Source organism: Hakea prostrata, chromosome 1 (genome assembly GCF_041222555.1).
Source record: "Hakea prostrata isolate BN-2017 chromosome 1, UWA_Hpros_2, whole genome shotgun sequence".
Lineage (NCBI taxonomy): Eukaryota > Viridiplantae > Streptophyta > Magnoliopsida > Proteales > Proteaceae > Hakea > Hakea prostrata.
In genome coordinates this window covers 69868756-69884542 of record NC_142600.1, presented here as the reverse complement: position 1 = coordinate 69884542, position 15787 = coordinate 69868756, and the positions used below count along the sequence as shown (strand labels likewise).

At 35.9% G+C, this 15787-nt stretch overlaps 1 protein-coding gene across 1 annotated transcript; it reads right to left on the bottom strand.

The window, feature by feature from the left end:
• Positions 1-245: 245 nt before the first annotated feature.
• Positions 246-12077, bottom strand: AHL1 (AT-hook motif nuclear-localized protein 1). The gene is made up of 5 exons (XM_089141997.1): positions 11119-12077; positions 7750-7817; positions 7060-7191; positions 1045-1206; positions 246-947 (listed from the first exon to the last, which is right to left on the bottom strand). Exons 1-5 carry the CDS (start codon positions 11555-11557, stop codon positions 669-671), a joined length of 1080 nt encoding a protein of 359 aa, XP_088998123.1. The 5' UTR covers positions 11558-12077; the 3' UTR covers positions 246-668.
• Positions 12078-15787: the final 3710 nt, after the last annotated feature.

Here is a 15787-nt window from a genome sequence, read left to right as displayed (position 1 = left end):
CCGCTCCCGGTTAGTAGGCGCGGGTCCAAAAAAGCCACCCCAAGGGGGTGTAGGAATAGCACCTCCATAGCCTGTAGGGGATCCATGTTTCTGTGAGACTCTAAATTTCTTTACAGTTTGAACTTGAACCCATGAATAGTTGTGGCTTAAATCTAAGCACTTATAAATATATTCTCTTGTAATAAAACATTGAATATAGTGAAAAACCTAATGCTGGACATTACCTCACGTTGAGGTAAACCAGGGTAAAATCCGTGTCTCCTTTTCTTTCTTTGTTTTCTATTTGATTGTGTGATTGATCGCCCTAATCCTAACATTAATTTCATTCCAAACCAAATGATAACCATAGAGACCTGAAAAAAAATGAACAGTGGCAAACAACAGCTATCCATTGAATAATCTATCAAATGTTCTAACAAGGAAACTGAAAATCGAAAAGAAAAACAAAATGATACATGATCACAAACAGCTACAGATTAAGGCCTACCTACCACTCTACTGATCAGAATTCCTATCCGATAAATTCTCAATGAGTTTACAAGCAAGTCAAAAACAGGATGTAAGGTTCCAATTGTAGTTAATTTTGTGTATCACAACCAAGATCAATGTTTGAATCTGGCCAGTCAGAACCTCACAGTGACTAAATAGGATGGGGGGGGGACCTTTGATTATCCTGAAGGTAAAGATATGTTTATATCGGTTGTTGAATTCCGCGAGTCCTGCATGGAGTGTAAAGGTCCCCAGTTGTCTCCTCGGAAGGAAGAACCAGTAGCAAGATTAGACTTAGGAGTTGCAGAACGCGGTCCTTGTCCGCCATAGCTCTCCTCCATTTCTGCACTAGAAATAGGAATCGCAACGTTCGGTGAAGCAGAAGAAGCAGGATCTGTCTTGTGCTTCTTAGGCTTTAGTTCCTGTTGAGTGCTAGGCAAAAAGCTGCCCACCACAACCTAATAGAATCATAAATATCAGGGAAATAAAAATATCAATAGCTAAAATGATAGATAAGGTGCCCAAGAGGAAGTGCATTTTGCTTAGATAGTCTACCTGTATTGGGCTGGCAGCTACCAGTAGACCAGCAACTCCTCCCCCTAAAACACGGCCATCAGGACTTGCCAATGAGACACTCATACCACCAGACCTGCTCCTAGTTCCTCCAGTCTCGGAAGGCATGAATGATCCAGATAAGGAGAGTATCTCAAAACGACCCTAAAAGAACAGCACCAAGAAATGGGCATTGTCTCAGAGAAATGTCAGCAAAGTAGTAGCATCAAAACAAAATACAAGGATGCTACAACATATGATGCCAGGTCAAAGCATAGAGTTTCATATTCCAAACTGGATCAGAAACGAAAACTTCAAAATTGTCATAAACAGGTAACCAAAACTGGACTAGAGACTCAAAATAGTCACATATCAAGCCAATCATGTCTTTCAATGCTTCAGGAACAAGAGTCACCAAAGCACAAGACAGACTCAACTGCAGTCACCCATGAAACAAAGTTGCTAGCAACATTTCACAACCCAGATAAGCAAAACAACTGAGAAATCCAAGATAGAACTTGCACCAGGTGTGGGAGTTCTAGGTCAAATCTATTATGATGCTTAAACTGCTCCATTATTGGGGAGCACATGATAACCAAGGAACTACTACTCCACAAGAATCTAGGGCTGCCTTCCAGAGATACGACCGGAATCACAAGAGAAATCACAAACAAGGTGCCCATAATTCAAGAAAATCCTGAAGACCTTTGTCGTGTCTCCTTCCAACTTTTCCCTAATCTTCTAACCGAACCTCCTTAAAATTTTTGAGATACTCAATAATCTGTTATGAGAACAAATCAAAATATTACATATACAGTATTTAAGGACTAAATCCCTGTAAGGAACTTCGACAACACGTCACATGGGGCTGAGGTTAACACAGACACAGTCTCCACACCAAAAGATTGCTTGTCATAGCTGGGATCAAGTGCAATTAAAGGAAAACTGGAAATGTTTACAGAAAGAGTTCTAAGGGCTAACCAAAACTTATAAGATGTATTGTGCTTTAAAAACAGTAAGGGAAAGTTTCAACAGTGGGGAGTGGGTTGTATATCATGCAAAACCATATATTAGTTCAACAAGATTTGTGACAGAAACTGAATAGACAAGAATTTTAAAAAAAAATAAAAATAGATATCTTATAATGCATATTTCAGGCACTCTAGATTTTTTGACCTCTTGGACTGACAATCGATACTTCTTCAAGCCATAAATCATTGACAAGTACAGAAAATACCATGGATGATTCACAGCATTGCACTCAGATTTTACTTTATTCCAAATGATATGTTCTAGTTCTGCTTGAAATAGTATTCAATTAATTCTCTAATTTCCATTCACTAAATCTCCTCCCCAGAATACTGTATTCCCCTTTTAAAATACATAATATTTGATCAATGCAACGCATATAGATCCCAGGTCTGCTAAGTAGAGAACATCAACATATTAGGAAATAAGTCAAATAACTAGATATGAAACCATAATAGCTAGTTCTAAATAATAGAATGTGGAAAATAAAAAAGCAACAGATGGTACAAATCTAAAGGTTGTCCTAGCCCAAATGTCATCAACTAGAATTTTCAAACATATTGTCCAAAAAGCAGATGATAGGAAGACTTATTCCTTGAACATGTCAATCTGACAACTACTTTTGGACGAGTACAGATCCAAAAGATATCATGACATCAACTATGATGACTTAAATTAGAATTTCTAATGTTTTCTGAAATACTTCAGATATCTTTATTTAACAACCATCTATGTTGCCATCCACATAAATCCCATGCTAGATAATAAACATATTTCTTGTGTTCCTCTCACTCAAAATGAAACAAGGATTACTTAGGCAAGATAACTTATTTGGTTATGACTATAACCAGGGGCAGAGTTAGGATTCAAAAAGGGGAGGGGGGGAGATAATGAGGGTCTGGACCACCTGCCCGTCGAGTGAGCACTGACGCTTTTTCATCACACCTACTATATGAGGCCTGTGTGGGACCCATTGGAGGTCCCACCTCTGACTTATTTTATCATGTGCACACGTAGGCCCACACATATTAAATATAGGTCAATTATTTAGAATGACATTTTTAACCTTACAAAATATAGGTAAATTAAAGCATAGAAGATCGCTAACAAAAAAATATCTTACAAAATCAACATTACAATAGGGAAGAAAAAAAAGCACATGATTTCAATAGTAGAAAGCTAGATGCAAACCAAACCAATTATGATAGTTAGTTATCTTACAAATTACAGATATTTCATTTACAATATTAAATCAAATAAAAAGAATTAATAAATAAAAATTTTGAGAAAGACAAACAACATAAAATCAAATAAAAAGGATAACAAAAAAATCCAAAAAAAGAGAGAGAGAAGTAAAAAAATCGAGAAAGAGAAAGAGAATAGTTGTGGAGAAGACTTAGGAATAAACTCCTATGTTTAGCTTTTCCAAGTTTTCCCAAGCCGCATGTGAGGCGTGAGGAAAGATGAGAGAAGAAATAGAGAAAGAAATAGGACAGAATAAATAGGAACACAAAGAGGAGAGAATAAATAGGGAGAAATTTTAGAGATTATGACTTTGTTTCTAATTAGGATTTAACTGTTTCTTCCTTAAAAGTAGGGTTCTAATTGTAATTGTCAGATAATTATAGAAAATGACATTTATACCCGTTATCTTTACCTTTAAAAATTATTTCCAATATTGGAGGGGCCAAATAAGATATTTTACATGTGGAAAGAGATTAAAAAAAGGAGAAAATAAGGGAACTAAGCAAATTATTATTAAAAATCCAAGAGGGGGGGGGCTATGTAGCTCTGCCCCTGAGCATAGCCCCAAAGGAGTTGGACATCAACAGGACCTCCATAATCATATCACAACAATGTGAAGATTTAGTTCAAGCATATCTGGAAGTTTCTTATTTAATATAATTTTGAAACTGAGGCATGCATCTCCATAAACTGTCAATATTTTAAATTTATCCAGGATTCCCTATTTCTGGACAAAGTTAAAATACTCAAATAGCGATGCAAGCATGTTATGGGCAATGCTATGAAATGTGTGATTTTGGAGAAGTGTGCCAACCAAATGGATGAAGCCAGAGGGGAACCTACATAGACCCCCCCCTTTTTTTTAAATTTTGCTTATTTCCCTTTTTTCTTCTTTTTCTCTTTCCACATGTGAAATATCATTATTTGCCCCACCCCCAATATTAGAAATAATTTTCAAATGTAAAGATAACGGATATCAATGTCATTCTCAATATTTATTCAATGGTTACAATTAAAACCCTAAATGGATATAAATGTAATTCTCAATAGTTATCCAATGGTTACAATTAAAACTCTACTTGTGAAGAAGAAACAGTTAATTCTCAATTAGAAACCAACTCATAATCCCTAAAATTTTTCCCTATTTATTCTCTCCACTTTCCATTCCTATTTATTCTCTCATCTTTCCTTCTCTATTTTCTCTCTCCTCTTTCCTCACACACTACTTAAGGAAAACTTGGAAAAGTTAAACGTTGGAGTTTATTCCTAAATCTTGTCCACAATCAAGTATTCTCTCTTTCACCATTGATGTTTTCTCTTTCTTTCTCGATTTTTGTTATCATTTTTATTTAATTTCATATTGTCTCTCTTTCTCAAATATATTTTTTTATTATTCTTTTTATTTGATTTAACATTATGCATGGAATATCTATAATTTGTAAGATAATTAATTATCATGATTGTTTGGTTTGCATCTAGCCATATATGGTTGAAATCATTTTCTTTTAATGTTGATTTTGGAAGTTTTTTTTTTTTGTTAGCAATCCTCATGCTTTAATTTACTTGTATTTTGTAATGGTAAAAATGTTATTATCAATAGTTTATCTATATTCACAATATTTGTGGGGCCACGTGTGGATATGATAAAATAATTCTGAGGTCGTACCCTCAGTGGATCCCACATGGACCTCACACAATATGTGTGGTGAAAAAGCATCAGTGCTCCCCAAACGGAGAGGTAATCCAAACTCTCTTTATTGCCCCCCCCCCCAATGTTGAATCCTGGTTCTGCCCTTGGATGAAGCAATACAACAGAAAATATTTGTCAGATTGGGCAGCATGGACATTGTCCTTGTAACCTTACCATCCAAATGCTTTGTAAAATAAATTTTATTCTAGAATAAGCTTCAATAAGCCACCACAAAGAGGTGAAGAGAGGTATAATCATTTATGTCTCAATACATTTCACATTTGAAGGTATCTCAGTGTTACACACTAAAAGCTACTTTCAATTAGGCACAGTTTGTAGAAATGGGGTGGGAAAAAAGGGTGGAAAAAATAAATATGTGGAACCCATATGTAGTGGGGTGAGGGAATAGGAAAGGAAAGGATTTTGTGAAAAAAATTCAAATGTAGGTCACACTTTTGTTGTGTCCCACATTTTTTTCGCAAAGTCCCACTTATTTAATGGGACTTTAAAAAAGGATGGGGTGGGAAAAGTAACATGCCACATCAGTAGACAAGTATGCCCTCTTTCCCATCCCATTGAACTACCATACTTTGGGATTTCATGGAAAAATTTACTTTTTCAAACTTTTTCCAACTTTTGCCAACCCCATTTTAGATTCAACAAACAAACGGTGCCTTAATGAGTCACCGAAAATTTCATGCCTTTACAAAAAAGGTTAAAAAAAGTGTGCCATGTTCCTAGAGTATATAACCACAATACGTAGGGTCACCTTGAAAGACATGGTAAAGCAAACAAAGTTTACAAAACTACATCATACTCCGCTAGGAATGAACAAATTATAGCTAATACAGGAGTTCCTTCAATAAATGATAACTGAGGAGAAAATCATTTACGTGAAATGTGGATGTGCTTCAGGATAGAGGAATGATTTGATTTAGATCAAAGGAGCTAAAGGACCAAGGAGTAAGCCTAAAATAACTCTCTAAGGCTACGTTTGTTTGCAAAGGTGGGGTGGGAAAAAAGGGGTGGTAAAAAAAAACATATGGATCCCATGTGTAGTGGGGTGAGGGAGAAGGAAAGGAAAGGAAAGGGTTTTGTGGAAAAGTGATAGTCGTGAGTCCCACTTTTTACTTTTTTCAAATTTCCCACAAAGTCCCACCAAATATGTGGGGTTTTAAAATGGCTTGGGGTGGGAAAGTTGGGCTGCCACTCCAAGCAACCAAACAATCTACCATTTTGGGATTTAAAGGAAAAGTAAGAAATTTACACTTTTTTCAAGAATTTTCCCACCCCACCTTTATTCTAGCAAACAAATGCAAGCCTAAAAGGAGTGGCGAAGACAGAAATGCATAGATTAGAACTTGTAATGAATGTGGCATTGAATTGAGCTAACAAAGGGATCCACTTATCCAACCCCATTTAATTGCAATGAGGTTGAGTTGAATAAAGTTGAGTCTGCTCATACTAGATGAACAACAACTAGGGGTGCAAGTTTGGCCCTGACAGCCCTGACCCGCCCTAAGTCCGCCCTGAGCCCGAATAGGGCTTGAGGGCGAGTTAGGGCCAAAATATTTTGAGGGCGGGCTTGGGATTACTCTTTGGCCCACTGAGCCTGTCCCGACCCGTCCATGATTTTTTCCCTGATTTTGGCCCTAATTATGGCCCTAATCCTGGCCCTAATTTTGTACCTGATGCTTGATCTCAATAAATTAGGAACAGGGACAAGGATAGGGCCACTCAAGAGTCAAGGCCAGGGCCAAGTATAGGGCCAATCATGGCTAGAGATAGGGGCAAGGATAGGGCCGATCAGGGCGGTAATGGGCTTGGCTTGGCCTTGTAAGGCTTAGGGTCAGGGCAATAATCCTTAGCCCTGAATTAAGGTCAAGGCGGGAATGGGCTTAGATTAGAATATATAGGGCTAGGCTTGGGATTGCAAAAGCCCGGCCCAGCCCGGCCGTGTTGCAGCCCTATGTTTGAACCTTGGTCCTTTGAATAATTACAATTACCAAACAAATTACATATCATTTCAAGAACATGGATAATAAATATGGCACCTCATATGTCAATGTACCCCCAGAAGAATCAGGCTGACGAAGAGTAACATTTGAAATTGCACCATTTGCCGAAAGAATACAAATGGCTCTAGGCCCTTGCTGAGAAAATGATATAATCTTCATTGTAACATCCTGAAACAACAAAGTGGTAAATCAATTAATGAAATGAACACCCAAGTAAACCATTAATGTCTCAAAAGATCCTTTAAACCTCTATGTGAAATAGAACAAGTTTGCAATTGAACTGCTATATTTTTTCACTATGAAACAATAAATTTCTTCAATATATGACAGAATTATATTTGTTACACTACAACCATCTTGGGATGATGTGTCAATGTGCTTGAAAGTCCCATTGGGTGTGTTATCGATCAGGAGAAAGTAACTACTCAACAGCCAGCAACACCTAGATGAACGTCTTAGTTGCCATTTTATCAAATCATTGCCACATCACTTGGGCAATATCACTCTAAAGAATAGACTCTTCATACTGAAACCAGCATTCTGATTTTCAACGCCAACCCATCCCGCAAAAAATTATTTTAATTTTAGTGGGGAGGGGGGGGAACCAACTCAGAAAGCTGAGAAATGAGAATGAAATGGATGGATGTATTTCAGAACTCCATCTAGGATAGTAGGATCATTCTATCAGGTGTCAATAAGTAGCTCAATTTACATCTGAGCACATACCTCACCAGTAGCAACAGTAATCACATGAGGAGTGAAATTTGCTCCAACAGAGCATGACACCCACTCACCTGCATGAAAACTTTAACGACATTAGGAAACACAAATTGAAATATTTCTGCCCCACTAAAAATTTTATAACAATCAACTCAATGAGAACATTTGAGCCAAGTCCATCATAAAAAATGAAGAAAATGTATTGATGAATCAAGCAATGGATTTAAGGTGGCTAGGTAACACTTCATGTCCGCTCCAAGTCTTAAACAACAACATGTGACTAGCTGAATTACCATTTGTCTCCAATTAAAGGATCATACATAATGTATTTAAATCAAGCAGGGAAAGCATCCTGCCTTTAATTTACAAGCCAATTTTTTATTAATGGAATTGACATTGTCTTGGCTGGCAGAGTTAAATGATTAATTGTTGCCAAGTGAAACTTTTAACCATACTAAATATTAGAATTTTCAGGAAGTTACTTGTCATGCAAACAAGTTAACAACTAACATACAACCATGTCTCCAAAAGAGGAGACATGAGGTAGTTCACTAACAAAAGAGTTAAGCCTCAGGGTAAGAAGTGTAAGGATGAGTAACAATGCCTTTAAACAGATAACAAGTATATAACATGTTCCGATAAGTAACAAAAACCAATGACAAAAAGGAAATATGAAGAAAGATGAAATCTAGTTCTAAAAGAAAGTACGTGACACGGGAAACATTATTTTGAACAAATACAGAAGCAACAAAAAAGGGGGGAAAAGAGGCTATTTTAAAGGAAATTGGTGGGGTGACTAACATAAGAACTTCATATGTGTATGTATGGCACTTATAACGGTTGATTTAATCAGGGATATTCAAAATGTGGTTGCTTTCAATACGCTTCTTGGTGATGTTATTGTTTTGGTGGTTGAGACAACAGTAACAACAACTTAGTATTATAGAGATCAATGTCGTAATCAAAAGGTTTTAAGATAACTGAACCAATTGACCAACACTTCTTAGTGAAGAGGTCACCAGTTTGACTCTCCCTGATGATATACATAATAGTTCCCCCCCCCTTTTTTTCTGTTTATATGTAGAAGCTCCCTTGTACCCTAAAAGAGAATATAGAGTACACAATGTGTTACTTTTAGCTAGACTAGATAGACTAGGCCGGAATAATGAGATGGTGAAAATTCACGAGAGGATGATTAATTTTTTAGGTATCTGAGTTCAACCATAATTAAAGAAGACGATATACAAAGGATATGTTTCATAGACAATTTAAACAGGATGGATAAAATGAAGAGGTGCATCTAGAACACTGTGCGATAGATGGATTCATTTTAAACCTAAAGGAAAATGTTATAGGAGACTCATGCTACCCAGCTTGATGTCCGATGCTAAACTTTGGGGAGTAAAGGAGTATCATGCCTATAAAGCCAGTGCAGTTGAGATGAGGATGTTGAGATTGATGCAGGGCTAAACCAGAAAAGCTGAAGTAAGGAATGATCATCTTAAAGCTGATATGGTAATAACTAATAAGACCAATAGATGATAAACAATGAGTAAGTCATTTAAGATGGTAATGCCACATTCAACAGAACAAGACATATGAGACAAGGGTAGAGCTAAAATGACCCTAGTAGAAGTGGTGAAGAAATGCATTCAAAGACTAGACCTCATATTAAGTTTCACCTTGAATATAGTCAATTTGAGGGCAACGATCAACATAGCCGACCCTGTTTAGTTGGGATAAGGCTGTTTTGCTGTTGTAGCCATGTTATTTTATTATACAAGATATATAAAATAAAAAAGTGAAAATAAAGGTAAAGTAATTCATATTTCAGGAGTAAACTTTTGAAGATAAGAGACACGAATTTCCTTGGTACCATACCAGAATCAAGCCTCAAAGCATTTCTCAGATGCCCCTAAAATTTTGAATACAGAATCTAATCTCTTAGCAAATAGACCAAACTCATCAACTTCAACTTCTACGGTGACATGCAAAAAAAATATATAAATAAATAGAAGTTCATCTCTGAAAGTTTTTCTGCTTTTGCATGTAATGCGCTACAAGATTGCATTACCATGATGAGCACTTAATCACAACTAAAAAGCATAACAAGAGAATTGGTCTGATGTGGAACACTTCGAGAACCCATTTATGCCAAATCAAAGAGCAAGAATAGTTATTAAATCACTCATAGAAAGGGAAACCTATCTACCCAGTACAAGTAAGAAGACTTTAGCCTTTAAACCAGCATTCTGATAATGCATTTCCTAGACTTATCAGCCTCTATACAAAAGTATCATAACCCAAAATAGACAAACATTCAACGAAGACTAATATTTGCAACATTAAATGATACCTTATGTACCATGTGAAAACACATACGAACCAACATACTGCGTATAAGTTGGGGGGGGGTCCAACTAACAGAACAGTTACATTTGGGGATTCCAATTTCGGGCTTCAGATGTGGAACTGCACACCAACTATGTCAGAAACTCAAGATAGGATACTTTATCCGATTCGATGATGCCAACTCAAATTTAAAACCTACATTCTTTTATATCACGAGTCCAGAATTACATATGCCACCGAGATCACACATCTACAAATATTAAATAAATTGAACTAATTGAGTCTGTCCTAATGTCAACAGATTCAAAAGGAGGGGGGGGAACACACCAGTGACTGCTTATTATGGATTTGATGATAAAACATGGAAAATATATCAAAACCACTTGCAAATACAGATCTTCCATAAATCGCTGTCAAGAAGTTCACCGCCTAAATCTCTCATAATGCATGTGATAAAGAAAGACACTAATCACTTTACTATGCTGCCCAAACTGAGGGAATCCCCCCGGAACACATTTAGAGAACATGGATAAATTTAGCATGAGTCCCATGGATCACCATTTTCTGCAGGTAAATCAGGTTTAAAGATTCAGAGAACTCTAGGAAGCCACAAAATCCTCATCTTTTGACATTTTAAAAGACCACTCTCTGCTAACACAAAGGCCCTTATCCTGACAACGAATTTCACAAAAAAAAGGCAAGCAAGTAGCGGACCTTAGCCAGAATAGGAAGATTCCCTCATTAACCCCACGAAACCCCACCTAATTTCAGAACCAGCTATCCTTTCAGATCTGAAGGGGGACATCTCATGCAAGGTCCCACATCAATCACAGAAGTTACATCCAAGCCCCAAATGTAGACGTTGTGGTGAAGCATAAGCCACTAGTTCCCAACATAAACCAGATACAATCCACCATAGTATAGCATAAGTTTACCAATGCATATACAAGCTAAATTAAGAAAAATAATCTAATCTAATCTAATTATAGAGCAACAAAACCCATATGAAACAGGAATCTTTACCCATATTTTCCACCTCCATTCTCTGCTGCTGCTGATGTTGCTTGAAGAAACTAGGCCGCGCTCTACCCCGCTTGTTGGTACCGGAAAAATCGCCGCCAGTGGTTGCTGGTGGCGCCGAAGTCGAAATCGGCATTGGCGATAATGCCAGCGAAACTGAGCCATCAGGTCCATATTTTCGAGGTCTCCCTCGCTTCTTCTTCAGAGTAGCTCCTGGCAACGCCATGCTTACTTGTGGTGTTCCAACTGAAGTTACTGCTACTGCTGGTGGTGCTGTTGCTGTCGCAGGCGGTGGTACTGCTGCTGCTGCTGGTGGCGCTGCTGCTGCAGCAGCAGCAGCAACTGAGTTAGGATTCTCTGTTCTTGCAGCGACATGGAAGTTGGGAGGAGCATCTGCCCCCATAACTGCTATTCCAGTATTCATACCTTCCCTTCCTTCCATACATAAATTTCACTAGAAAACCCTAAATAACACTCATCAAAATTCAAAAAATAAACTAAATCACGAGCTCACACTCTAAAGAGCAATCTTCACACCTCAAAACCAACACTGTAAATCAAATTTTTTTTTTTTTTTCAAATCCACAGAAAATAACTTAAAATGCAAAACTAAAAACTTGAAAGTGAAAATAAAAAACCCAAAATCTACAACCCAGAAAAAAATGAAAACTAAAAAGCTACTTCGAATTCAGGTACTGCAGATCCTCTTGTGACTTCTCCAGTCAAACTCAATCCCAGTCACAGAAACTCCTCCTGTACCGGAACTATCGCCATTTAGAGCAGACAAATAACTTTAATGGCGCCGTTCTCATCACATTAAAAACCAATTTTTCTTTTCTCATGCATCGCACTAGAAATCACAAGAACAAATGAAAAGAGAAAGGAAGAAAAAAAAAAATTCTTACTTCACTTCAAATTTCTTCACTGCTTGCTTTTCCATGGTTTAAAAACCGCTAGCTGGTTTTCAAAGCTGTCCAAAAAAGCTGAAAATAAAAATTAATATTTAAAATCCGCGATTTGAGCTAAACGAATATTTTAAATTAAAAACCCAAAATATTATACGATTTGATTAAGAAAATTGTTCAAGTCCGAATAAAATATTCATTAATTCATTAATTTAAAAATAAGCATTAATGGAAAAAATAATGAAGAAATAAAGATTTTCGAAAAACAAGCAAAGGCTTTCTATTTTTTATTACTTTTTACTTATTTTTATAATTTTCATATTAAAGCTGGCCAGGTAACGTTAAAGACCCGCTCTTTTTTCTATACAGACCTGCTCTTTGTCTTTTTTTGGAAATTAAAAAAAGAAAAGCATATGCCCTTCTAGTTGTAGGAGAATTGCAGAAATGCCATTACTTGTTGTTAGCGAAGAGAAGAGAAGAGAAGAGAAGAGAAGACCAGAGTTTGACAAGTGTCCTTCGCTTTCCGCCCTTACCTTGGTGCTACTACTACTACAGTACTACTTGAAGGGGGAGCATGCGTCTTTAATGAGTCGTGGGCCCCACATTTGGACTGTAAAGTTTTGATTAAGTGTGGCTAATAACAATTAACTAGTGATTAAGTACTAGTTAAGCCACTTTGTCAAGTAGAAAGTGGTGGGCCCCATATCCTCTTAGTTTTAACTTGTTAGATTCACATTAGTAGTGTAATCTATACATGGTGGATCTGTATTAATGAACTAATTAAACTACTAAACGATAGGGTTAGGCTCCAATCATCCATCGACCAAATAGTCAACTATTCAATGCTTCATCTCCTGGACATGAAAATTATAAATAAAGAAGGTGAAAGCTTAATCAAGTTCTCCATATTTTGTAATTAATTTTGTAATGGGACTGCTTAAGAGATATATTTATAAATATATTTAAAATCAACATCTTCTTTGAATGATTTCTTGTCTTGTTCCTGAAAGTTTCCTACAAAATAAACAAAAGTATTTTGAGGTGGAGTGAGAAAAATAAATATATCTTTTTATTTCTTCTTTTTTTTTTTTTTTTTAACAAAGGGGCTTTATTATGCAAGGGATGGGATATTAATATGCCTCATAAAACTCCTTCACTAAGAGGTGTTGGTTTCAACCACTAGAAGAACTCTCGGTTGGCTCATTGTTTTTTTTCATCCCACTACACATGGGTCATATATATTTCTTTTTCTCACCTTACTTCTACAAACAAACGGTGCTTAAGGAAAATTTGCAAGTCTCACCCCCGAATTAAGGGTGTCAATCAGTACAGATTTTGTACGATACTAATTTTGGAATACTGAAAAATCATAACCGTATCGTACATAAAATTATATATGGTACGACGGTTTCGGTATTTGTAAAAAGGGTTTGGTATGGTTTCGATATTAAATCAGTGCGGAAAAACAATTTAAACACAGTATCTAGTGTAGTACAATTTTAGTACTAATGAACCTATGCCACTTTTGTTATTAGTCCATTAAGATCCTAATGAAATTGCGATCAAACAATCGATAGAATACGATATTAACATAAACAAAACTAGTAAATCTATGAAGAGGAGTGAATAACGAAACGAAAAACTAAAACAGAGAATTAGGTATAGGGTTAAAGTAAAGTGTTTTAATTGTAAAAGTACATTTATATTCCCTAATTTGGTGCAGTACCAATTCAGTATGGTTTAGGTATAGATTGATGATATAAGTACCTAAAATTGGAACCGTACCGAAGAAATTCAGTTCAACACGTATCGTATTGAATTTTAAACAATGCAAGATCTTTGTACGGTTTGGTATGATTGAATGATTTTGGTACACAATTGACACCCTTACCTCGAATTACCTTATAATACTAATGCTAGCTCTTGAATTACCTAATTTATTAGTCAAATCTTTTATTCCTAACATTCTTAGTTTGAGTTAATTTTTATTTATTTATTTCCAATTTTACCCCAACATCTTTTGGCAAGATTTTGTTGTTGACTTAGAATTGTTGAAAATGGAATATAACCTTTCCCTTTTCACACCCTGTCTGGTCCAAACCCGACATTTAGAACAAATCAAAAATTAAAAGGATTAAAACATGAAATGAGCCTTCCTAACCTATAACCCAGAATCCAGATAGTGGTCGATCGAAACTTCAAACCAAACCCATAGACCAAAAAACAGCTTTTTACATCAAGATATTGTGGTCTGTCTAGTGTGGGCCCTCCCGGCTAATCAGATGGACCAACTTCTTGTGGATTATAAGATAAAGAAGATCTTGTTGCTGGATTGGATCTATGGGTCATGGAGTTAGGTTATGTTTGAAACCCACCAAACGGATATGTATTATGTAAATATAAATAAATAAATAAATAAAAAGGCACATAATAAGACAAAACAACCACTTAATTAAGTAGCAACTTGTTCTCATCATCAATGTGTGAGAAATTTTTAAAACATTTTTTCCATCTAGGTTTTTTCCTTGGGTCAGGTGTGAATTACCTACTTTATTTTTAAATAATTATATATAACTTTATTTGGATGTAGTCGAGGTATACCTAAATTTACTTAGAATAAACACCCAATTCTCAAGAAAAAAAATATTAAAAAATTATAAATATAAGAATTTTAAATTTTAGAGGATATGTATGTAATTTGCTTTGAAATATTTAAACTCAATAACTTTCGCATGACTCGAAAGAAGAAAAAAAAAAGACTGTGTCAAACTAAAGCTTAAACTTGATTTGGCCTTTTTTTTAAGAGTAAATCTTTCACGATTTTTAGCTAATTTTTCTAGAGCCTAACTTTATATTTCAAAGTCAAAGGTTTTTAGAAAATAATTCCAATGTAGACTTACATCAAAAAACTTTTTTTCTAAAAAAAACATCTCACATTAATCATTCTGAGTAAATCCTTCCACCAAGCACAAATATATTGTTTTTTCGACAGAAAGTAGATCCAACCACCACACTTTAGAAACAGTTGTTTAGACCCTTTAGCAAGGTCTAGGCTTCACAATTCTATGTTCTAAGAACAAACTTAATTTCAACATCAATTTAGTGTCATTTGTCTCATGTGAAATGATAACATTTGATACTTGAAAACTAAATTTTGATATATAAATTCTCATATTAACAATCATTGTCAGAGGAATTGATATCAGATTGACAAAAAATTTTGAAACTAAAGTGATCGATCCAACCTACGCACATCTTAAGGTATGGGCCTTTGCGTCAACACCGGAGCTACCTCAAGGCCAGGAGGCCATGACCCCCTCCCCCAACCCTCCATTTTTTCATTTTTTTTGGTAGTAAAGGCCATTTTTTTGGGGTCATCTAGCCTTCTTTCTAGTTGAAATTCATTATTGACCTCCATTTATTGGAAGAAAAATTCAAAATAAAGATAATAGGTAGAAAGGTCAGTGTGAACTTCTTATAATAAATCATAGTTCCGCCCCATTGCTTTGAGTAATGGTTGGTTGACTAAAATTGTAGTATGAGGTTGAGACATTAAAATAACTTTTCAATGAAAACATGTTGGGATAAGGCTGCATGGGACAATTATTTCTTCTTTTCCTCAACAGTCCAATGCCCTTCTTCTATCAAATTATGGACCCCCCCCCCCAATCAGCCTAACGTTTCTTCATTACATATTTTGTGTAGAGCACACGAATGAAAACCCATTAGGAGTCTTATTTTTGAATTATTTTATTAGTACTCAAATG

What these genes read in the sequence shown, in the direction of transcription:
- AHL1 (XM_089141997.1), bottom strand. Translation starts at nt 11,557, where the DNA reads ATGGAAGGAAGGGAAGGTATGAATACTGGAATAGCAGTTATGGGGGCA. An exon ending in AATGGAGGTGGAAAATATGG is followed by an intron (nt 7,818 to 11,118) that starts GTAAAGATTCCT and finishes GTTTTCATGCAG; the next exon opens with GTGAGTGGGTGTCATGCTCT. An exon ending in GGGGTACATTGACATATGAG is followed by an intron (nt 1,207 to 7,059) that starts GTGCCATATTTA and finishes CTGTTCTTTTAG; the next exon opens with GGTCGTTTTGAGATACTCTC.